Genomic DNA, 23,709 nt, shown 5'->3' with positions numbered 1-23,709 from the left:
TTATGTATGATATTACAAACTAAAAGTGAGAAGGGGTTTTTCATTTAAGACACATTTTCATTCTGTAAACTTACAGTTAAACCTTCAGTCCTCCTGACTCCACTGGGATTGGAGACGTTGCACTCCATGCCCAGCTGTGAGGCTGCTTTGAGAGACGATATAACTGTGTTCTGACATAGTATGGGGCTTAAAAAGCTCTGAGGTTGGCTTTTGGAGGTGAAGCAAAAAGATAGGAAAATGAAGGGGAGTGAGCCTCCTAATCCCATGTGATCATGAGCAAGACAGAAAAGGTTAGAACTCAACTTCCAGATATTTCCATCTGAAACTGTACTAGTCCCAGGGAGAAAGAAGATAACTGAATATGCCAAAGCTCACCTTTCCCACGGTGGATTAGTCATTTCTGAAGGGCCTTGGCTCATCCTGCAGTTGGTTGAACAGGAAGTATAAGCCAGACCTCTTAAATGAGAAAGCTTGTTTTTCCTTACGGAGTCAAATTACTGTGATAGCCAAGGACTTTAAATGGAAGCCTCATGGTGATAATAGCACTATATGACAGTGAGTCTGGGTAAAGGCTATAGCTAGCGACAGTGCGTGGTGGGCACAGGCTGTAATCTCAGTACTCTGAAGCCTGAGACAAGAAGACAGTGGATTTGAGGTCAACCTAACTAAGCCATCTGGAGAGGTGTCTCAAAACAAGTGGCTGCTTAGGAGAAGTAAGTGCACCAGGTGTTTTCATCAGGGATAAGCTTAGAAGTAGATTTTAAAGAAGGCTTGGAAAATTAATAATTCCACCGGTTATTGGTAACTTAAAGGAAACTTGGCTCAAAAAGTAGAACACTAGCTTTATAGGTAGCCTGACAGTTTTTCAGCTGCAACCCCAGCACTTGAGATGAAGCTGAATTGGTCGTTCAGGCCCGCTAGGGCTGCTCCATGAATCATGTCAGGGTGGAGACTAGGGAGGGAGCTTAGAGGTAGAACACTTAGATCGCATGCACCAGGCTCCAGATCTGATGCTTAGCATCACAGTAAAGGAAACTGCAGGTTCATTTTGTTGTATCCTTGAGTCAGGGTCTTGTGGCTCAAGCTGGCCATGAGCTCCTCTGGCTTCGACTCCCCAAATGCTGGACTTGTAGACCTGGTTCCTAGTGACCAGTGAAACTGCAAATTATCAAGGTGTTTCTTTCCCACACAGTAATGTTCCGATAAGGAAAGGGGGAAATCTGTGAGAAGAAAACAAACCAACAGGAACCTTTTAGCACAGAAAACTGCAACATTTCGACTAGAAGCAGGCCACCTTCATAATATCTCTGAGAGTTGAGCCCTGCATACTACTTTGCACACAGTGGGCCCGCAGGCTGTATGGTTAGACCATGTGAGGCAAAGTCCTACCATGGCATGGTATCTGGCCATCTTACCCTAGAGTTCTGGCCTTCCTCAGTCTTAGGGGAGAGGACACCAGAGATTGGATTTTTATCTTTAATATGCACCTGGATTTCAGGTATCAATCTTTTTCGTTGCTAGTTGATTTTCTGTAAGCATAACTGTCCATTCTATTGGTGAACTCTAGGAACGTTTTGGGCTATAGTGAGTGAAGCTGCCGTGTACATTGTGTAAGAAGCTTGGGCAGGGGGTTGGGGATTTAGCTCAGTGGTACAGCGCTTGCCTAGGAAGCGCAAGGCCCTGGGTTTGGTCCCCAGCCCCGAAAAAAGAACCAAAAAAAAAAAAAAAAAAAAAAAGAAGCTTGGGCAGGATAATGCTTCCGCTTAGACTCTGCTGGGGAACTACACCTGGCTTTGTATGTATTTGGCTTCCTGACAACTCGGCCAGGCGGCTTACCAAGGTGGCACCTTTAGTGCTTTACAAATTCTTAGGATTCTTATATCCTTAGCCAAAATTTGGCCTTGGTGGTCTTATATTTCATTTTATTTTGCCTTTCTCTGGTCAGGTTTGCCGTGGATCGTTTCATTAGCTTATTTCTTACACATGTCTTATGGGGTGTCCTTGAATCTTTTGCCTACTTATTTAAATTGGTTCTCATTGATATAGAATTATAGGAGTCTTGCATTGAAATTTTATGGTTTGGCTTTTGTTTCATTTACTTTGTGTTGAGGGTTGAACGCAGGGCTGTGTGTGTACTAGGCAAACACTCTACATCTTAGCCCTCCAGATTAAAATTTGTCACTGCAGTTGTTAAAGGAGCAAGACAGGGAAGGTTTATTGGTTTGCATTCATTCAAATGAAAAGGGCCTGACGTAATTCATTCCACAAGTTCATCAAATAACTGAGCACCAGCTTCCCACACTGAGTACTAGTACTGCGTGTGCATTTAGAGAAGATTTAGTGCGAGTTCTAAGGAACCACATTTAAGTGGAAGAGGAGGAGGGAGACAGTTGTGATTTCAGTATTAACTCAGTTACTGAGTATTAACTGAGGGTCTATTATAAGTAGGTACCAGAGATACAGACAAACTAGACAGGGTTACTGTTCTTAACATAGCTTGCTATCCGTCAGAGAAGATATGGTACAAACACCCTGAGCTGGATGGACTTGATACCATGGTGTGAATCAGAAGGAACAGCCCAGCGGGAACACACGTGGGTGGCTACATAGCTCCTTACACATGGGTTAGATTTGGTAGACCATTGTAAGAGCTATGGATTGGATTCAATTTTTAAATTTTTAGGATGATATTTAGTGTTGGGGGCATTGAGGAGATACGGAGTTCATGTTAACAATCAGAAGATAATTTCCACTGTGTAAGTCCCAGGGATCAAGCTCTGGTGTGATGGCAGGTAACTGTACCCACTAAGCCATCTTGCCTGCCACAGAACTTAGGGGGTGTTCATTTGGTGGGGAGGGTTAGGGTGTGTGTGTGTATGTGTGTGTGTGTGTTTACTTTTTTGTGCTTGTGTGTATCTGTACGTGAGTCTGCATGTGTCTACAGTGCCTATGGATACCAGAAAAGAAAGAACATTGAATTCCTTGGAGCTGGAGTTGCCTAATGTGGGTGCTGGAAGCTGAACTCTGGTCCCCTGCTACCTCTCCAGCTCTCAGATTGGGGACTTCACACAGAATGTACTGGAAAGCTTTCCCAGGGTTTTAAGCAGAGAAATGACATGATCTGTCTTCATTTAGTTAATAAACACAGAAATGGCCATGTAGTTACCGAAGAGTGACAGGAAAACCACTGCAGTTATCCAAAGGCAATGAGTGAAATCCTACTGGGCAAGGACTCCTAGGGGAACCCTGTCAGACCTGAGCTGTAGGTGACAAGATAGTCACTAGGTAGGATGTTAGTTCTAACATTCTGCCCTTCCTAACTGCAGGAGCTAAGGAAGGGCTTACACTTTCAGCTAGAAAATACAGGTTTAACCACAACGTACCACTACTCACTTCTGTAGAAACTATCCCTTGGGGAGAACAAAGTAGTTTGCTAGAGAGTTTGGTGTTAAATCTGAGGGTGACTGGGCAATTACATAGGATTTTAAATCAGAGACTGGAAATTGGCAAGGTGATGGCGTACTGAGAAGAAACCCATAAGGGCCAGAAATGCTACAACTTGATCATTCCTGAACTTAATAGTCGATGCCTAAATGTGGGGACTAGCGTTGAGTGAGAAGCTGACAAGACCCGCAAGTGTTTAATACTGAGAACAGTGCAGAAGTGTATAGACTGTGATAACCTGGTCATGGTGCGACATAGCTGTAACTCCAGTGCTTAGTAGGGATAGAGGACAGAGGATCCAGAATCTAAGGTCAAATCTTCAATGTGAGGATACAAAGTCTCGAAATACAAAAGGGGCAATATAGAACATTAAGAAATTCTTTCTCATTTCCACAACATCCCTAAAAGCAACATTGACATGCTTCTGTTTCCCCATACTCTGTGTGTGTGTGTGTGTGTGTGTGTGTGTGTGTGTGTTCACATCTGTTGCATATATATTACCTAAGTAGCATGTTTAAAACTGGGTTACACTCTTGCTGACACATGGTTCTACCGTTGAGCCGATGCTCAGTAATTCCTTCCTGTTTGGTAGGGAGCCCAGCCCCACCTAGCTGATGTACCTTTGAGTTGCCTTGGGTCTTGTGGGTCTCTCTGTTGTTTTCAATAGTGAAAAGAGTCACAAACACTGCCCCAGAGAACATGAGGGGATGACTGGCATCAAATTCGGGTTATGATGGAGCAAGAGCTGTGGTCTGTTGAACCGCTAAGGGAACCAGGCATCTGGAAGGTTCCAAGTCTGCGTGCCTCGTGTAGGCTCACCTTAGACCACTGGGTCCGCCAATCACAGTTTACTTGGGGTTGTTGACTGCCTCCAGAGCATGACCTCTCATGCCCAGATGGAACTGGATTCTGGGGAAACAGGAGGATTCCTGGGTAGGAGTGAGAATACACACCATCTGGCTTAGTTGGGTTCAGACTCTCGGATGGAGAGTAGCGAGGTTGTCCTTATTCATTTGTGCAGGGGGCCCAAGTGCTGAGGGTGACTCTAGAAATAATGTGGGTACTGATCTTGGTGGGAGACTAGAACTGAGGATGAAGTTCAGTGACAGACGGTTGCCTGGTGTGCACAAGGCTCTAGGTTCAATTCCAATGCCATAGAGACACCAACCAACAAGAAACTTAGGGACCAGAGTGAGGCAGCGTAGGCTGGAAGGAGAAGGGGTTGACGGGGACCGTGAGGCTGGGAGACAGCCCAGGAGTACTGCTGGGCAGCTGGGCAGCTGAGGCACATCAGCAAGAATCTCTGTACACTGATGTGGATGGTCATGTCGCCTGCAGGTCATTATGGACTGTAGGAGGAACTACATTGTAGCACTCTGGTGACTCATACAAGGTGATGATGTTCCTGACAGAGGAGGCAGGTGGGTTGGAGAGGCTTGTTGCTGTTTGAATTTGGAGACGAGGCCAGTCTGTCTGAGAGTTTGGGCTAGAGATGGCCTTTTGGATTTCGTGTAACATGCATATCTGGATGCTTGTGAGAGAACGGTGCACAGACACATTCTTCATACGGGAGTTTCCATCCTAGTGCTAGAGACTGTAACCAACATATGTGTAGTAAGTTAGATACTGCTGTGAGAGCCACAGTCAGGACTGCCATGTGTCAGTGGTGGGCGCCAGGGTTTGCATTTCAGAGTGGCAGGCAAGACTTAGCTTGTGTAACATGTGATGACGAATGAACTTTACGAGAGAGGAGACAGCCCTGTGGGTGATAAAAACAAGAGTCCCTGATGCTGCAGGCCTTTGTAATAGGAATCCGGTGGGCTTGAGGGATAGTGAAGAAGGCCAGACTGAATGCACAAGGGGACGACAGGAGATGCTGTTAGAAGGACCTGGGAAGTCCAGCCACACATCAGAACACTGTGGCTCCTGCATTTTCTCCAGCTGATGGTCCAGAGTGGGATAGCAGGGAGATTCTGTTGTTTTAATTATTGTCTATGTGTCTGTGGACTAAAGCCGTGAGCCGGAGGCGTCAGATCCCCTGGATCCTGAGCTGTAGGCTGTTGTAAGCCACCCCGCATAGGTGCTGGGATTGTGCTCAGGTCTGCAAGGGCAAACCATTCTCCTAACGGCCGAGCTAGTTCTCAAGCCCTTTTCTTTGTTTTTGAGTTGGGATCTCATGTAACTCAGGCTGGCCCTGAATTCTTGTTCTACCTTTTGTTTCCCCAGAGCTAGAATCACAGGTGTGAGCACAGTGTATTTTCTATTTGGTGTTTTAGGCAGGGTTTCGCTTTGTGGCCATGGGTGCCTTGCATTTTCAGCAGTCCTGCTTCTGCTTCCCGTGTGCTGTGGTTCCCGTGTGCGCCACCATGTCTGACGTGTATTTTGCCATTGGTTGCTATATTAATAGCCTGTTGGGGGCGGGAGGTGGGAAATGGAGGCAGGGATGGCTCAGGTTAGGACACCAGCTAGAAAGACCGTTGCTGTTGCAACATAGGTAGTGGCTTGGACTGACCATGACATGGAAGTGGTGAGGAGCGCGCTGGAGCAGCAGGGTAGAGATTAGAAGACTCAGCGGATGGGGTGGAGCCCCAGCGTTTGGAGGGGATTGTTATCAGCTGTTGGGGAGCAGTGCCTGAAATACAGGCAGTGAGTGATCAGAGTGAGATCGATTACCCTTCTCAGTGGCTAAGGGCTAGAGAGCCCCAGGTCAGGACAGCATTGCTAAGGCCACTTTCAGAGTAAGAATTGATTTGGAGCCAGAGTTTGGTGTCACAACTGTGTCCTGTGCTAGTGAGCTTAGGGGTGTGAAGTGTGTGGCTTTCCCAGGCCTGGGATTACAATTGGTGAAAGACGGTGGAGAGGCCCTGATGCTTGACCCAGCTCTTTTCCCCACAGATGGCCCATTGTGTGACCTTGGTTCAGCTGTCCGTTTCCTGTGACCACCTCATTGACAAGGACATCGGCTCCAAGTCTGACCCACTCTGCGTCCTTTTACAGGATGTGGGAGGGGCCTGGGCTGAGGTGAGATGGATCATAAAGGTTAAGGTCATCAAGGGAGGTAGCATTACGTTTGGGAAGGAAGGTTTGTCACTGATCCTTAGTTACCTGTCGCCATAGCTTTGTCGGACTGAACGTGTTCGCAACTGCTCGAGCCCTGCATTCTCCAAGACTCTGCAGATAGAATATCACTTTGAGACTGTCCAGAAGTTACGCTTTGGAATCTATGACATAGACAACAAGACACCTGAGCTGGGGGATGATGACTTCCTAGGGGGAGCTGAATGCTCCCTAGGCCAGGTAAGTAGTATCAGGGATTCACAGAGTGATCCCCTGGAGCTTGGGTGTCCCTACAAGCGGGACCCAACCCTGCCTGAGATAGATGCCGACAGCTCTCTTACCTCACTTTCCCAGATTGTGTCCAGCCAGACACTGACTCTACCCTTGATGTTGAAGCCTGGGAAACCTGCTGGACGGGGAACCATTACAGTAAGGAATGGACCCTGGGTGGGGAAGCTGTAGGTTTGATAAATAATTCATGAGTTGATACATTCTTCTCTACCTAGGTTTCAGCTCAGGAGTTAAAGGACAGCCGTGTAGTAACCATGGAGGTGGAAGCTAGAAACCTAGATAAGAAGGTATGTCTGGAAGGAGACCTTGAGGGTCCAGGAATTAAGGAGAGAGAGGGCTGATGCCATGGCCGTCTCCCTTAGTCTTATAACACGGGTCTCTTTGGCATTTGCAGGACTTCCTAGGAAAATCTGATCCATTCTTGGAGTTCTTCCGGCAAGGTGATGGGAAGTGGCACCTGGCATATAGAACTGAGGTAACTCCTGGCGTTGGTTGGATTGGCACAGAGAAACTGCAGGGGTTGTGATTAGCAAGTTTGGGAACTAAGAGAAAAAGACTGTTGGTGGGTAGGAGACAGTGAGAACTCTTCATGGGCCCAACCAGAGCTCTCTACTCTCCCCGTAGGTAGTCAAGAACAACCTGAACCCTGCGTGGAAGCGCTTCTCAGTGTCTCTTCAGCATTTCTGTGGTGGGGACCTCAACACACCCATCCAGGTGAAGAGCTTACTCCTTAGTAGACGGATCAAGGGCAGGGGTCATGGGAAGAGACTTTGTCTGTGGTGCATCTCCTTTATACATACACACGCCCTCTCAGGTGCGCTGCTCAGACTATGACAGTGATGGGTCACATGATCTCATCGGTACCTTCCACACTACCTTGGCCCAACTGCAAGCAGTCCCGGTAAGCGTTGACTGTTTATAGTGTTTCGGTGGCCCACAAGGCTGCCACCCAGAGGAGTCTGGAGAGTGTGGCTTAGGTCCTCGGCTAATGCTGTGATGGGTTTCTTTCTTTAATTTCTCCCTCCACCAGGCTGAGTTTGAATGTATCCACCCTGAGAAGCAGCAGAGAAAGAAAAGCTACAAGAACTCTGGAACTGTCTGTGTCAAGACTTGCCGGGTAACATGCTAACTCAGGTGACCCGGGCTCCCCGAGATCCAGGCTCTGAGGTCCGAGCTCTGGGCTTTGTGATGCCTGCCCCATTAGCCCTGTCCTAACCCTGGTTTATTCTGCAGGTAGAGACAGAGTATTCCTTCCTGGACTATGTGATGGGAGGCTGCCAAATTAACTTTACTGTAAGTAAATGGAGTGCCTCCTGGGCCAAGGGAACAGGCCTTAGACTAAACAGACGTCACCTCCATTCTTGCTCTCTTCCCAGGTGGGTGTGGACTTTACTGGCTCCAATGGTGACCCATCCTCACCTGACTCCCTGCACTATCTGAGCCCTACAGGAGTCAATGAGTACCTGACCGCCCTGTGGAGTGTGGGCAGCGTGGTTCAAGACTATGACTCGTGAGTTCTGAGTTTAGGTCACTCCACTCCATACACACTTCAGCTTCTAGACTTGATCCTCCCTCCCACTGCTGCTTTTACAATTCATTGTCCCCCACAGAGACAAGCTGTTTCCAGCATTTGGATTTGGAGCCCAAGTACCCCCTGATTGGCAGGTAAGCATTCATCTTCCTTCCCTCTATTCTCTTTTTCATTATCCGGATCCTAAGTTCAGAGTCTGTGGTAAATTTACTTATTAATTGGCACCCACCAGCTTCAAAGAGAGACACAGGGGCCCATTCTTGCAAGCATGTATACCAGGGCCAAGTAGCTCCTGTTGGGATCCTGGTGTGTTTTGGAATGCCCATGTTTTGATCTTGCAAGTTTTGGAGCTTGAACCCAGGGCCCTCAGCATGCTAAACATGCACTCTGCTGAGCTACACACGAATCCTGAGAGTGCCCTTTATCTTGGCCTGGAAAGGGCTAGAGGTGTCCTACGCAGATATCTCAGTAGTTGAGAGAATTGGCAGGTGCTGCTTTCTAAACAACCGAAGTTCAGTTCCCAGCACCCACAGAGGAAGGTTAGCTACCTCTAACTGCTGCTGTAAAGGGAGCCCAGTGCGTTCTTCCGGTCTCTTTGGGCGTGTATACGCACAGACATCAACATAGGTAAGATTAAAATCTTAGCACGTAGAATAAACCTAACACTCAGGAGGCACAGGCAGACCGATGTCTATGAGTTTGAGCCCAGCCTGGTCTATGTAGTGAGTTCCAGGACAGCCAGAGCTACAGAATGAGACCCTTTCTCAAAACAACAAAGCAGACAGACAGACAGACAAACCTAAGCTCTTTGCTGAGTGCGGTGGCTCATGTCTTTATCTCAGCACTTGGGAAGCAGCAGCAACTGGATCTCTGAGGTCAAGATCAACTTGGTCTACAAAGACCATGTTTGGGGGGTTGTGGAGGCAGAAGGTGCGTGTTGGGGGGGTTGGTAGGTAAAAGGGGTAGGTAAAAGAATCTCATTTTTCCTTTTTCTGGTTTTCTTTGTTGAGGCTGGCTAGGTGTACACCGATCCTCATCCACTCTGTGCTGGGATTGAAAATGTGTGCTGCTCTGCCCAGCCATGTTTGTGTCACTGTGTAACTCAGGCTAGGCTTACACTCAGTCTTCCACACTCTCCAGTCCTGGTCCCTGTGTGCTAACACGAGCGGGCTGCACCCAGCGTGGTTCACTCCTTTTCATCTTGCCCTCAGGTCTCGCATGAGTTTGCCTTGAACTTCAACCCCAGTAACCCGTACTGTGCAGGTAAATCCCTCTCTCTCCAGTGCGCAACACTGAGGAGTGAGCTTTCGTGGGTACGGACCACTGGGAGGGAGGATCCCGCCCCTTTATAGAGAAGAATGGAGGTTAGAGCTAGTGTCGTGAAGATAAATTCATTTAATTACTGAAATGACTTAGTGCAAGTTGCTACCCCTGTGTGCTTTGGTTTCAAAATAAAGCTAAAATTTCCTGGGCCTAGTGGCAAGGCTACTTGGCAGGTTGAGGCAAGAGAATCCAAAGTTCATGGCCTATCGGGGCAACCTGGTCTCAAAATAAAAACAGGGGAGAAGGCTGGGTGGGCGACCCTTGTGCTAAGCATCCAATCCAGAGCCTGCATGGTGAGTAAGCCACACTCACTGAGCCACATCCCCGCAGCGGGCGCTCTGTGCGAGCCGCCCATGCTCCTTTGTAAAGTCGTGGCTTCCTAGACTTTCACACCATGCCAAGGCAAAGTGTAAACTTTGAGCTGATGTCATCTGATCTTACTCTTTATTCTTTCTCATTTGTATATGTGCCTGTCTGTGTGCATGAGAACAGATGCACACAGAGGCCAGAGGTATCAGATCTCCTGGGACTGAAGTCACAGATGGTTGTGAGCCATCTGATAGGAGTGCTGGGAGTCAACCTCAGGTCCTCTGGAACAGTTCAGCCTCTTAGCCACTTTTCCTATCTCCTTTCAGTTTTAGACAAGATCTCACTCTTGCTCAGACTATTCTAGAACTCACTATTTAACCAGAGCTGGCCTTGGACAACAAGTAATCCTTCTTGTCTAAGCCACAGGAATGCTGAGTACAGCTGGTGGGTTACACTGGGAATTTGGCCTTCATTTTAAAACTTTTTTTTTAATAAATATTTTTTCATTTATATTTCCAATGTTATTCCCTTTCCCGATTTCCCATACATAAGCCCCCTTCCCATCCCCCTCCTTTCTTCTATAAGGGTGTTCCCTCCCCCAACCACCCCCCCCAGCGAGCCCCCCCACATTCCCTATACTGGGGATCCAGCCTTGGCAGGACCAAGGGCTTCTCTTTCCATTGGTGGCCAGTAAGACCATCCTCTGCAGCTGGAGCCATGGGTCTGTCCATGTGTAGTCTTTGGGTAGTGGTTTAGTCCCTGGGAGCTCTGGTTGGTTGGCATTGTTATTCTTATGGGGTTGCAAACTCCTTCAGCTCTTTCAGTCCTTTCTCTAATTCCTCTAACAGGGACCCCATTCTCAGTTCAGTGGTTGGCTGTGAGCATCCACCTCTGTGTTTGTCATGCTCTGGCTGAGCCTCTCATTTTAAAACTTTCTTTTCATTTTGTGGTAAAATTATATTTAGATGCCTGTGTAATCCTGGTAGAGAAAGAAAAATTAAGGCTAGCCTAGGCTACATAGAATGAGTGAGTCTCAAAACAAAACATCAGACAGAGAAAGTTAACAGCAATCATAGGAAATTCTAGAATCATTGGAACTGCATGGTCAGGGTATTTGTGTGTGTGGGGAGAGGGAGTTACGTTTTTTAAAATATATATTGCATATGTGTTTGAGCATTATGGCATGACTTTCTGGAAGAGCTCTCTTTCTACCATGTGGTATCCAGGAATGGAACTCAGGTAGTCAGGCTTTGTGGCAATTGCCGTGGCTATAGAGCTGTCACTGGCTCTGATTGTCTTTGTAAGTCCTTTTTCCTGAAGTATTTGGTCCTATCATAGAGAATAAGTCGGCTTCCCTCAGCGTCGTTCCCCATGTCACTCCCATTGCCTCTCACCCTAAATACTTTAGATGTGTTTCCTAATACCAGGACATCCTCTTCTTTTAAATAATTCTATTTTACTGGGGATTGAGTTTATTAGGCCCGTGTGTATACAACGCACTATACTTTACCACAGAGCTATGCCTCAGCCCCTTATTAACTTGTGGTTGGCATAATGATTTTATTACGACTTTTTTTGCATATAGTTTAAGTCAGGTTTTTGTAGCTCATGATAGTCTCACACTGCTGTCCCCAGCTCCCATCTATTGAGGTTGTAGGCCTGTTCTGTCTGCATACACAGATATCACTGCACTCTCTGCTTATTTCACCTCTAGCCTCTCATCATACACCTTGTGGCTGGTCCTCTTGCCCAATAGTACCCCAGTCAACTTCATATCACATGTTCCATTAACTTACCTGTGGGACCCGCTCTTTAAGACCCTTTCTGCCCCCCCCCATAGTCCCCTTTCTGTTACAACCTCCACATACATATGTGTGTGTGCATATATCTATCTATCTATCTATCTATCTATCTATCTATCTATCTATCTATCTATATATATATATACATACACACACACACACACACACAAATTCTGTGTCCTTAGTCTGCCAAATCTATTGTTCCCTTCTTTTTTTTTTTTTTTTTTTTTTTTTTTTTTTTTTTTTTTTTTTTTGGGGTTGGGGCCCAACCCAGGGCCTTTTGGTTTTTTGGGAAGGGGAATTTTTTCCCTTGGTGGTTTTTTTTTTGTTCCCTTCTTTTTTTTTTTTTTTTCCTCTTTTTTTCGGAGCTGGGGACCGAACCCAGGGCCTTGTGCTTGCTAGGCAAGTGCTCTACCACTGAGCTAAATCCCCAACCCCTATTGTTCCCTTCTTGAGACAGTCTTTCTATGTACCCTAGCTCGGATGGCCTAGAACTTTGTGGGCTAGCCTTAAACTTGTGGCCCAGGCCAAGCATGGTGGTTCAGTCTTTTAATCCCAGCATTCGGGAGGTCAAGGCAGGTGGATCTTTGGGGTCAGTTCTCTCCCTCCATCATTACGAGGTCTGTGGATGGAGCTCAGGTCTCTGACCTTGTGAGCAAGCGCCCTCCCTGCTGAGCCATCTCCTGGCCCTGTTTGCTCTGAAAGATTGTCCTGTACACCAGGCTCTCTTGACACTCACAGCCATCTTCTTCAGCTTCCAGAGTACTGAGATAACCAGGCTCAATACTCCCCAGCCAGCAGCTAACTCTAATTCAAGATGTTATTTATAGGAAGTCCTATCTGGTCCACTCCTTAGTTTCAATTTGTTGGGTAGAGTTGTATCCTAAGTGACAGAATGAGATACTCCAAGTTCTAAAATTTCTGGGTCTAACTTACTCCCATGAGGGCTAAGGTCTAACTATTTTCTGCTTGTCTCTGTAGGCATCCAGGGTATCGTAGACGCCTACCGTCAAGCACTTCCCCAAGTTCGTCTCTATGGCCCCACCAACTTTGCACCCATCATCAACCACGTGGCCAGGTTTGCAGCTCAGGCTGCACAACAGAGGACTGCCTCGGTAAGCGCTGTGGGCGGCAGTGGTGCTGAGGAGCATCTCGGCAGTAGGAGCGAGCACCTGGTTGTTGAGAGGGTGGGGAAGACAGTCTACCTCACTGTATGAATGGACTTGTCTGGTTGTTGAGAGGGTGGGGAAGACAGTCTACCTCACTGTATGAATGGACTTGTCTGGTTGTTGAGAGGGTGGGGGAGACAGTCGACCTCACTGTATGAATGGAGGACTTGTCTGGTTGTTGAGAGGGTTGGGAAGACAGTCTACCTCACTGTATGAATGGACTTGTCTGGTTGTTGAGAGGGTGGGGAAGACAGTCTACCTCACTGTATGAATGGACTTGTCTGGTTGTTGAGAGGGTGGGGAAGACAGTCTACCTCACTGTATGAATGGACTTGTCTGGTTGTTGAGAGGGTAGGGAAGACAGTCTACCTCACTGTATGAATGGACTTGTCTTCAGCAATACTTCGTACTGCTGCTCTTGACTGACGGCGCTGTGACCGATGTGGAGGCCACGTGTAAGGCTGTGGTGGAAGCCTCAAAGCTGCCCATGTCGGTGATCATCGTGGGTGTGGGTGGTGCTGACTTTGAGGTCATGGAACAGCTGGATGCTGATGGCGGCCCACTTCGTACACGCTCTGGAGAAGCAGCTGCCCGAGACATAGTGCAGTTTGTGCCTTATCGACGATTTCAGAATGTGAGTGGGGAAGAGTTTGCAGGGTGGTTATGGGGTTGGGGGCCAGTACATAAAGCCTTTTTATCAGTGTCTGGGAAAGGTTGAGTTTTGGGTAAGATGTAGACCCTGGGAAACTTACAGGCCTCACTGAACTTGGCTTTCTTCTCCTGGCAGGCTCCACGGGAGACACTTGCAATGACCGTACTTGCAGAAGTGCCCACTCAGTTGGTTTCCTACTTCAAAGCCCAAGGTTGGGCCCCATTAAAGGCACCCCCAGCCCCAGCCAAGGGCCCTGCACAGGCCCCACAGGTGTAGGTTCCTTGGAAGAGCAGGCTACAATCAATCTTCAGCCTGCACCGTCCTCTGGGCGTGGACCAACCTGCACTCTTTCACTTGATGACTTTATATGTGCTTCTGCTATTGCTGCTCTTTGACCTGCCTGCCTGCCTGCCTGGCACCCTCACATTCAGGAAAGACAGATTAGTAATTGTAAAGATCTATTCATTCCAGTCACATACTTTGAAAAGACAGAGTTTGAATATAAAGCAAGCATGTGGTTGTCCTTTTCTTGGGGCGAGCTAAGCTGGGACCGTGAATGAGATGGAAAGTGCTACCTCATAGGAGATAGCAAAGGTGAGGGGGAGAAAGATGTTTTAGAGCAGGCTAAGGACTGCTCCTTAGACTTCCTATGCTAGCTCTGTCCCTCTGTTTCTTGGGAACATTTGTGTAGCCCAGGCTGGCCTGCAATTTAGCATCCTGCCACAACCTCTTAGACGCTAGAATTGCAGGCATGTACTATCATGCCTGGTTTACAGTCCTGATTTTTCATTTGCTTTTTGACATATGATCTTATATGTCCTAGGCTGGCCCTACATTGTGTAGCCAAGGATAACCTGAATTCCTGCTCTTCCTACTCCAGCTTCCCAAGTGCTAGCATTATAAGCAGGCCTCAAGAGTGCTTCACTTTTAATAGCTCAACAATTTAATAGCTTTTTTATATTAAAGATTTAATAAGCATATTCATTTTGGGAAAACTTTATAGGATACATCCTAACCCACTTTAGAGTCTTTGGACTCAAGGTCCTGGAGTAGCTGGACTACAATTCCCTCAGTGCCTGGATGAGAAAACAGGTGTTGTTTGCAGGGTTATGGGAGGGAGGCTCCTAAATGCAGAATTAAAATTTCCCACAACCTGTGGCTCGATCATGGTAAGGGGACCACATTGTGAATCACAGATCCCAGGAGACAGGTGTTTTAAATTTTGTTTTCTAATCTAATGAAACATTGTTTCAGATATCAGTATTATATAAAAATAGAAAATGGGAACAAAGATTGGTGGCTCATGGTTGTAATCCCAACACTCAGAAGTCTGAGGCAGAAGAATTGCTGTCTGTGTGTTGTGGACTTAAGGTACACTGAGTTTCAGATCAGATAGAACAACTTTAAAAAGCTAGCACATGTGCTGTTTGTATCTGGTTTGCATTTATTTTGGATGCCTTCTCCACCAGAACTTACTGTCTCCTCTCCTTTTCATGGCTGTTATTCTTTTGTAAGAATATACCAGAGTTTAGCAATTCCCTTCCTTAGAGATTCGTTTTATTGTGCTTACACACGCTTTTGAGAAATTGGTTTTTCATGTGGAAACGGTAGACCGCAGGAGATATTTAGAATGTTAGCAGTTATTACAGAGAAGTGTGGTCATCTCATGTTAGCCCGTGCTCACCTTCCTTCCCCAGACCTAGTTTCCATTTTCTTCCATTATTTCACACATTTCCTTGTTTCTCAGTCACCTGTTCTCGAGCTGTTAGCGCTTTTATTCTGATGTTCTTACATGATGAAAATATTTTCCCCTCAGCTGTTACCATTTCATGTTTTTATACTCGATATGCAAATTTATTTTTTATATGCTAATCTTTTAAAAAATGTATCTGTATATGAATAATAATATATACATTCCTCAGTGACTGCTTTGTTTTGTTTGGTGCTGGGGTTGTTCTCGGGCCTAAAGCATGCCGGAGTCATGCTTACCATGTAGAGGACAGCCAGAGCCACAGAAGACCGTTTCAGAAGCATGAAAAGGACACTGCGAGATTGCTCACTCCTGGGTAGTGTTTGCCACATGAGCCTAACCACCTGAATTCTGCTCAGAGGAGCCCTGTGAAGGCAGGAGGAGAGAATTAACTCCACAAAGCTGTCCTTGATGTCCATTCTAGCAATGGTGTGCACAGTCATACATGTATTAGAAGTGTGAGCAGAAGCCAAGCAAGGTGGTTCATGTCTGCAGTCCTAGCACTGCAGTGGCTGAGGCAGGAAGACTACCTTGATCTTTCCTAGCCTAGGCTACATAGTGAGTTCTAGGCCAGCCTAAGAAGGGGGCGGAAAACAAGTATGAAAAATCTTAAAAGATTTTGCTTCTATGGCTAAGCTGCCCTCTGTATATGTGTACTGAAACCTCGACCATGGACTTGTAATGGTTTACTTGTATTTTCTGGGCATTGGTGTTTTGCTTGCTTGCATGTACTGTGTGAGGGCGTCAGATCCCTTGGAACTGGAGTTACAGTGTGAGCTGCCACGTGGGTGCTGGGAATTGTATCCTGGTCCTCTGAAAGAGAAGCCAGTGTTCTTAACCACTGAGTCATCTCTATTTCTTTCATCTTTTCTTGGAGTCAGGGTCCATGTAGTACTGACTCTCCTGGCTTCAACCTCGCAGAAATCCCACCTCTGCCTCCTGAGTGCTAGAAGTACAGGCGTCTCGGCATCACTATGCCAGACTCTAGTTCTGTCTAATTTTTCTCAACATTTTATATGTGTACACGTGTGTGCTCCACTGTATACATGGAGGTCAAAGGACAACCTGTGGGAGTTAGCTATCTGTTAGAAGAGCCCCAGAGATTGTACTCAGGTCATTAAGACTTGGCAGCAAGCCCCTTAATTTGTTTTAGAAAGTTTCAGTTATTTTGTGTAAGTGCCATGGTGTGTGGACGTCAGAGAACAATTTATGGAATTGGTTCTCTTCTCCCACCATGCGGGTCCCAGGGGTTAAGTTCTGATTGTCAGGCTTGGTGGCCTTTCCCTGCTGAGGGAGGCAGGGCATCCCCCCAGCCCAGACCTTAGGTCTTGTTAGATTTTCATGTGTTCAGATGTTTTGCCTTTGTTTATGCACCACATGTATGCCTAGTGCTAGAGAAGGCTCAAGGGAGAATCAAATTCCCTAGAACTGGAGTTACAGGTGGTTGTGAGCCACCATGTGAGTGCTGTGAAGCAAACGCAGGTCCTCTGGAAGAGCAGCCAGTGCTCCTAACCTCTGAGCTACCTGCTCCCGCTCGGTCCCTCCTTTCTATCCTTAAGAACTCTGTACCTAGCAGGAATGGAGGGCATTTCCAGGAACTGGGGGGAAGAAGTGAGCACAGGTATGTGTTCCGCTGCCTGGTGGCTCTCCAGCTGAAGGGGAAGGCCCATGGCCGTGCTTTTGACTGAAGCAAGTTGTCTGCCTGAGCAGTCTCCTCAGTGTTGAGGATCGAGTTGTGTCATTTACAGTGTAGACTGTCCACAGCACCTTCTCTTGCCTACAGTAGACGCTGTAAACCATAACTGCTACTACACGACTCTGGGCTTTTCCAGGCAAAGGGGATGTGTTGAGGGGCGTCTCCCCTCGCACTGCTATACACAGGCAAGCAGGGGCTTTCCCCCAAAAGATGAGCTCCCAGCACCAATGCCCTCTCTTTAGCACAAACATCGATTCTACTCCAACCATCAGCATTTTTAATGGGGTCCCCCTGTGACCCCCGTGGCATTATCCTCTGCCGACTCTGAGATCCGCACACCATGGGCACGGACTCGATATAAGCATGTGAAGCGTGGGTGGCCCCAGTTGCTTAGAATCTGAATCTTCACCTTGGGGAAGGCAGATGGAGGGTCATTCTGGGGAGACAAATGGGTCATGCCAGCAACTGCTGTCAAGATTGTCCTCCTCCCCATCCTGCCCAGTCTTAGCCCTGTCACCCCCAGAGATAAACGCACCTGGAGGTGGAAAGTCTGAATTTCAGATTTCTGCACTTCAAAGATGAATTTTCCCAAGAACACTTCAGTCTCATCATCATCAGCTTGGAGCCCCTGGTGGGTGAAGTGTGTGGAGGAAGAGTGAGGCACAGAGGGAGCGGAGAGGGAACAACTGCTCAGTAGTTATACACGCTCTGGCTCGTGGTAGGTGTGTAGTGTGAAACATAGGCTTCGAGGAACCGGTAATAGCAAGGATGTCCTAGAACCAGTGATGCTAAGCCAAGATGGTTAAGTTGTCAACCTGAGCTACACGGGGCGAGCTTGTCTTAAGCAAACCAACCAGGCTATTAGAAAGTTGTTAGCAGGGCTGGACACAGCTCTCGCAGAGGACCCTGCTTGGATTCCCAGCACCCACACAGTGGCTCACAACTATTCTCAACTCCAGTTCCGCAGTATCCAACACCTGACTTCCTAGGGCACTGGGCATGCATGTGGTGCACATACAGGCAAAAACGTACACTTTAGAAAATACATATCTTTCAAGTTGTGTGACTGAGCTGTAATCACTTGTCTTAGAGCACTACTGTCCCTCTTGGGAATGGGGGAAACAACAGCACTCCACAGGTCTGGCAGTTGCAATGAAATAGTATGTATAGAGTTTGGCGAGGCCATACCTAACATCTGGATGTGGTTACACTCACTTACAAACCTAGAACAGCCGGTGAGGCAGATGGAAGGACGTCCAGTTTACAGATGAGCAAACAAGGACAAACCCCTAATCAGAATTCCCCACCTCCAGGCCTCAGCCCCACTCACAAAGACTTCGAAGTCCCGGGGCGCACTGCTGGCTCCTCCGGTGTGTGCCACAGTGGGTGGAGGGTGCTGCAGGGTGATGTCGCTTAACTGCACATGACCTGGCAGTCGGATCACCACCTGGCCTTGCTCACCTTCAAAAGCCCAGCAATTTCCAGGGAACACATCTGGCTGCAGGGGTTCGGACAAAGCGTCGGAACGTAAGACAAACCCAGAAGAGCAGACAGTATCGGGCAGCCCGAGCTGCACAGCAAGACCTGCCCGAGGACTGCTGCTCTGCCCAGAGCTCTGCCTTCTGCCCTGGTGCCTGCCTAGCCAGAGGAGGCAGTGCTGGCTGCCCAGCACTTACAGTTCTCAGTTTAACGCTGTCCTCAGCCTGGCTGCAGCCCTACCACACTATGCTGACCTCAGCTCCAGTCCTCCCTGCTCCAAGCTGATTTTTTTTTTTTCTTTTCTTTTTTTTCGGAGCTGGGGATCGAACCCAGGGCCTTGCGCCTGCTAGGCAAGCGCTCTACCGCTGAGCTAAATCCCCAACCCCTCCAAGCTGATTCTTTTTTTTTTTTTTTGGTTCTTTTTTTCGGAGCTGGGGACCGAACCCAGGGCCTTGCGCTTCCTAGGTAAGCGCTCTACCACTGAGCTAAATCCCCAGCCCCTCCAAGCTGATTCTTGTTCTAACTCCAGCTCTGTCCCCTTGGGACCATCCCCAAGCACTCTGGCTTCAGGCCCACCTCCAATATGACAGAGGGTGGGCGGGCGTAGTTCCAGAAGCTCAATCGGTTCCAGAAGTAGGCAGTATTCCGGTCCTCGTAGTCACTGGATGTCTTCTCCAGGTCGATGGAGGCTCCTGGAACAGGCACAAGTCACTTTCAGGGGCTCCGACTAGGACCTATCATCAGTGCAGTAGAATGGCTGGCTGTCACCCTCCCTCCAGCTCTTACCCACAGAGCTCAATGCATAGTCAGGCTTGCGCACGAAGTCCTCATTCAGCCTCTGGAACACGAGCTTGGCCACTCTCTGAGAGAGGCAGAGGGCGTACCAGGAGGATTGTGAGCCAGTTTACAGGTAGGCTTGCTTCTCAGTAACTCAACGCTCTGAGGTAGGAACTTAAGGGCCTTGAAAAAGATTCCCCACCCTGGGACCCAGGATGACGTAGTTCCAAAGCAGCCTTCAAGTGAACACAGCTTGGCCCCTGAGCCTCTCAGCTGGGCCCGAGGCCCTGGGCATGGGACTCACCTCGCTGTGGGCTGCACGAACACTGGTCACCTCCTTGTGGAGTTTACTCAGTTCTGCCTGGAGCTGCTGCAGTTGCTGGCCCTGGGAGTGCACGCGGTGGTGGTATTGGCTGTAGTTGGGAGGTAGGTACCATGTGGTTAGCTACCTGTCCCTGTGCATTCCTCTCAAAAAGCACCCACAGGTGCATGGTCAGTGTTGCCCGGTCCCGCCCCAGCCGCCCTCTTTCACCTTAGAGTCAGCATCTCCTTAGGCTCCTGTGGAGGAAGGGATCAATGAGCACCCTTCTCCCCGGGCAGTATTTCCCTACCATTCTTGGTTGGCCTCAGGATTTTGCTCAGTGCTTTTACACTGCCCCCTCCCAGCAGCCCAGGGATCCCCTACACACACAACCTCCACCCCTCCTGGGAACATGGGTCTCCCCAACTCACATTCTCCAAAGGAGGGATCAGGTACAGGAGCCCCCACCAGAGTGCTGGAGAAAGAAAAGGGGGAAAGGTGTCCTCTGATATAAAACAAGGAAGAAAGCGAGGAGTTGGGGTGAAAGCTACGGCTGCAGGAGTACGTGGGAGACCAAGTGGGGGGAGTCACTAGAGTGGGCTGAAGGCCACCGAGGGAGCTGGACTTGGCTGCCAACGTCCAGAGCTGGGGTCCCAGGCAACTGCTGCTCCTCACCTGCCAGAAAAATGCTCAGGAGCGACACAGCGGTGAACAGGAAGCGGATGGAGCAGATTTCCCTGAAGAGCCAAGGTGGAAGCTGATGCCTAGGGGCCCTAATCCACTGAAGCCTCAGGGTCCCAGCCCAGCCCAGTTTCTGGGAACAGGACTCCACCGGATCCGCTCTAGCCTTGGTGGGGCCTAGCCCTGCTGCCCTCCCTTCAGCCCTGCCGCTACCTCTGACCTGTACACACAGACCAGCCCGTCGGCTACCAAGGATAAAAACACGCTGAGCACCTGAAAGAAGAGGCCTAGGGACGGTGACAGGAGAAGTAGGTCAGAGAGGGTGATCCATGAAGGTGAGGTGGTGCAGGTTCAGAAAGGCTCAAGAGAAGCTGGGGTAGGGGTCGGGGGTTGGGGGTGGTGTGGAGGACAAGGCCTGGGACTCACAGGGCAAGGTTAGGTTGGGGAAAGGAGCTGAGGCCAGTTTTCCCACTCGGTCAGGAGAACTGGGGACGGGGAGGGGGTCCGAGAGCAGAGGTCAAAGGGGATCTGGGCTGGATTCTCGGACCCATGCTCGAGCAGAACTGGGGTTCCGAGTGCCGAAGTCAAGGGGGATGAGGTTGGCCTGGCTCATACTCAGGAAGCTCTTGGACACCGGCGGGGGAGGCATCTCCTGCCTCAGATCCAGGATCGGGAGAAGGTTGAGTTGTTCCTCCAAGACTGCAGGAGACCCAGACGGTTCTGCGAGAGCCCAGGGCTCCATTGAGGTTTTGTGCACCACAGGCCCGCTCTTCCCCTCGGGGCCCCGGCGCAGGCTCCCTAGTGCCAAACAGCTGGGCAGCCTCTCAAACAGGCCTTTGGTCCTGCCTCACCCCCAGACCCGGAGCTGGAGAGGCTCAGTCAGTAGAAACCCGCCCCAGTCTGAGTCCCCGTGCGGCCCGACCAGGGTCCAAAGCTTGCCACTCACGCCAGCCCTGCGGCACCTCCTCAGCCATGCCCAGGCACAGGATTTCCTCCGCCCCCTCCCGGGAATGGCCATGACACCGAGCTCGCCCCTCAGGGACACGTGTTGAGCACGACCCCTCAGGCGCCAGGTCGGTTCTGCATCCAGGTCCGCGCCGGGCCCCGCCCCGCGAGCCCGCCCCGCCCTCTCGCCCCCGGGTTCGACCCCGCCCGCACCCGAGGCCCCGCCCCTCACGGTTGCCGCGCCACAGGCGGTCTGCCCATTGTGGCTCCGAGGCGCCAGCTTCGGCCGAGAGCTTCCTGCCCATGTGTCTCCTCCGGGCACTCCTGAGCTTAAGGCGGGCTCACCACAGCTGGAGCCCCGGGCCCTTCTGCCCTCCGGCTCCCCGAGCTCCGGCCCAGCGGACCGGCGCCCATTGCTGTCCCCCGAAGTCGCGCTGTGGGAACTATTGCTGTTCTCGCTGTAGAAGTTGGGTGTGTGATTGTGAGAGGATGCGGCCGAGCCTGGGCGGGGGCTCCGCCGCATCCTGACCTGGGCTACCCCTCAGGGAAGCCGAAGTCGCAGCAGCCAAAGCCCTCGGCCCTCCCTCAGCTGCCTCGCGCCGCCGGGTAGGACCCTGCGTGAGCCCCGGACGGCGCGGCAGACTCAGCCCTGGAGTGTTCGACCCTCCCGCTGCTGTGCTGTTGCCACCGTCACAGAGGAGCTGCGTCACAGAACACCCGTGAAGCCACTCGTGATGCCACTGGGAGCCAAGCAGCCCACCCCCCTTTTCTGATTTTTTTTTTTTTTTTTTTTTTTTGGTTCATGGCTTCTTGTGTGTGAGTGCGTGTGAGTGTGCGCGCGCGCGCGTGTGTGTACTTGTAATACAGTTCCTCATGGTGGGTGACCCCCAACCATAAAATTATTCTCATTGCCATCTCATAACTATAATTTTGTTGGGCTGGAGAGACTTAAGGGCACTGACTGTTCTTCGAGTTCAATTCCCAGCAATCTCATGGTGGCTCACAACCATCTGTAATGGAATCCTATGCTCTCTTCTGGTGTGTCCGAAGAGAGCAACTGTGTACTTAATACATTAAATAAATCTTTTTAAAGAAAATGTTGTTACTGTCATGAATCATAAGTACTTTTGGAGATATTTGCCAAAGGGGGTCACGACCCACAGTTTGAGAACCATTGAACTAGGGCCTGGAAGATTCCATAGTTCCACTTGTCTCTGCTTCCACAGAGCTTTGATTACAGGCATACACCATGGCACCCTTCGTTTATGTGGATTCGGGGATTAACAACCAGGTCGCAGGCTTAGGCAGCAAGCATGAGGTTTATCCCTTACGCCATCTCAACCCCTTCACTTTATTTTGAGTTTCTTACAGGCTTGACTAGAGACCCGACCAATGAGTCCTAGGGATTCTGCTGTCCGTACCTCTTCAGAGATGGGATCACAGTCGCCTGAGCTCTGGCCTATAGCTCGTTACCTATAGTGCTGGGTCCTCAGGCTTCCACAGCAGACATTTATTGATTGTGCCATTGCTCTAGTCTCTGTATTTTAGACAGGAGGTTTTTGCTATGTGTGTCTTGCTTGCCTGGTACTGGATGGTCCCAAGTCAGGACAATACTTTTGACCCAGTCCCGCAAGTGCTGGGACTCCAGGCATTTAAGTACCTTGACTCCTAACCTGTACCTTACTTGAAAAGAGAGCAACCTGGGTTGGTGAGATGGCTCAGTGGTTAAGAGCACTGCCCTGAGGACTGAGTCCAATTCCCAGCATACACATGGAAATTCACAATCATCTGTAACTCCAGTTCCTGAGGATCTGGCGCCCTCTCACAGACTTGCAGGCAGAGCACCAATGCACATAAAAAGAAATAAATCGGGCTGGAGGGATGGCTCAGGGGTTAAGAGCACCGGCTGCTCTTCCAGAGGGTGGGAGTTCAATTCCCAGCAACCACATGGTGGCTCACAACCATCTGTAATGGGATCCGATGCCCTCTTCTGATGTGTCTGAAGACAGCCACAGTGTACTCACATACATAAAACAAATCTTTAAAAAAATAAATAAATCTTTCAAAAAAGCAACCTTGGACCTCCTTGGCCAACAATACAAAGAGAGGTTTTCCATGCTCGGTACTAGAGATTTTGGTAGTTTTTGGCTCTTGAGAGGAATATTATCACCTCTCTCTCTCTCTCTTTCTCTCTCTCTCTCTCTCTCTCTCTCTCTCTCTCACGCACACACACACACACGCATGCACATGCACACACGAATCACACACACACACACACACACACACACACACATATATGACACTTCGTTTGGGGGGGGGCAGGTGATTCAAGACCATGTTTTCTCTGTATAGGTCTGGCTGGCCAGAAACCTGCTATGTAGAGCAGGCTGGCCTTGAGCTCAGAAAGATCCACCTGCTTCTGCTTCCCAAATGCTGGAAAGTATATGTGTTATTAAGTATTAAGTTTCCCTGTGACTTTTTCAAGCTTTGTGAGTGTAATTT

At 49.2% G+C, this 23,709-nt stretch overlaps 2 protein-coding genes across 3 annotated transcripts in view; one reads left to right on the top strand and one right to left on the bottom strand.

The window, feature by feature from the left end:
- Cpne1 (copine 1) overlaps window positions 1-14,088 on the top strand; it is a 32,040-nt gene extending 17,952 nt beyond the window's left edge. The window contains exons 2-16 of the mRNA XM_032904562.1: window positions 6,340-6,465; window positions 6,562-6,741; window positions 6,856-6,930; window positions 7,008-7,079; window positions 7,187-7,267; window positions 7,417-7,506; window positions 7,607-7,693; window positions 7,823-7,909; window positions 8,026-8,085; window positions 8,169-8,302; window positions 8,403-8,457; window positions 9,535-9,586; window positions 12,739-12,872; window positions 13,324-13,560; window positions 13,714-14,088. Of these exons, the coding sequence (XP_032760453.1) occupies window positions 6,340-6,465; window positions 6,562-6,741; window positions 6,856-6,930; window positions 7,008-7,079; window positions 7,187-7,267; window positions 7,417-7,506; window positions 7,607-7,693; window positions 7,823-7,909; window positions 8,026-8,085; window positions 8,169-8,302; window positions 8,403-8,457; window positions 9,535-9,586; window positions 12,739-12,872; window positions 13,324-13,560; window positions 13,714-13,854 (1,611 nt within the window). The 3' untranslated portion in view covers window positions 13,855-14,088. The remainder of the gene's footprint in view (window positions 1-6,339; window positions 6,466-6,561; window positions 6,742-6,855; window positions 6,931-7,007; window positions 7,080-7,186; window positions 7,268-7,416; window positions 7,507-7,606; window positions 7,694-7,822; window positions 7,910-8,025; window positions 8,086-8,168; window positions 8,303-8,402; window positions 8,458-9,534; window positions 9,587-12,738; window positions 12,873-13,323; window positions 13,561-13,713) is intronic.
- A 3,190-nt stretch (window positions 14,089-17,278) lies between these two features.
- On the bottom strand, window positions 17,279-21,903 carry Spag4 (sperm associated antigen 4). 2 transcript variants are annotated; one of them, XM_032904558.1, is made up of 12 exons: window positions 21,421-21,903; window positions 20,878-20,982; window positions 20,483-20,549; window positions 20,257-20,318; window positions 20,013-20,056; window positions 19,813-19,838; window positions 19,585-19,693; window positions 19,290-19,365; window positions 19,080-19,195; window positions 18,355-18,522; window positions 17,560-17,652; window positions 17,279-17,460 (listed from the first exon to the last, which is right to left on the bottom strand). In XM_032904558.1, exons 1-12 carry the CDS (start codon window positions 21,728-21,730, stop codon window positions 17,302-17,304), a joined length of 1,335 nt encoding a protein of 444 aa, XP_032760449.1. In that variant the 5' UTR covers window positions 21,731-21,903; the 3' UTR covers window positions 17,279-17,301. The 2 variants fall into 2 exon arrangements, with proteins under 2 accessions (XP_032760449.1, XP_032760450.1); XM_032904559.1 differs by having other exon boundaries at window positions 21,440-21,617.
- Window positions 21,904-23,709: the final 1,806 nt, after the last annotated feature.

Source organism: Rattus rattus, chromosome 5 (assembly GCF_011064425.1).
Source record: "Rattus rattus isolate New Zealand chromosome 5, Rrattus_CSIRO_v1, whole genome shotgun sequence".
In the NCBI taxonomy this organism is placed as follows: domain Eukaryota; kingdom Metazoa; phylum Chordata; class Mammalia; order Rodentia; family Muridae; genus Rattus; species Rattus rattus.
Note: the sequence above shows the minus strand (reverse complement) of the source record. Positions and strands in the feature narration are given on the sequence as shown.

Bases quoted from the DNA above. Each gene is read 5' to 3' on its own strand.
- Spag4 (XM_032904558.1), bottom strand. From the start codon at position 21,730: ATGCGGCGGAGCCCCCGCCCAGGCTCGGCCGCATCCTCTCACAATCAC. The intron at 20,057-20,256 runs GTGAGGAGCAGC...TTCTTTCTCCAG, and splicing joins CCTGAGCATTTTTCTGGCAG to CACTCTGGTGGGGGCTCCTG. The intron at 19,366-19,584 runs GTGAGTCCCATG...TGCCTCTCTCAG, and splicing joins TTCGTGCAGCCCACAGCGAG to AGAGTGGCCAAGCTCGTGTT.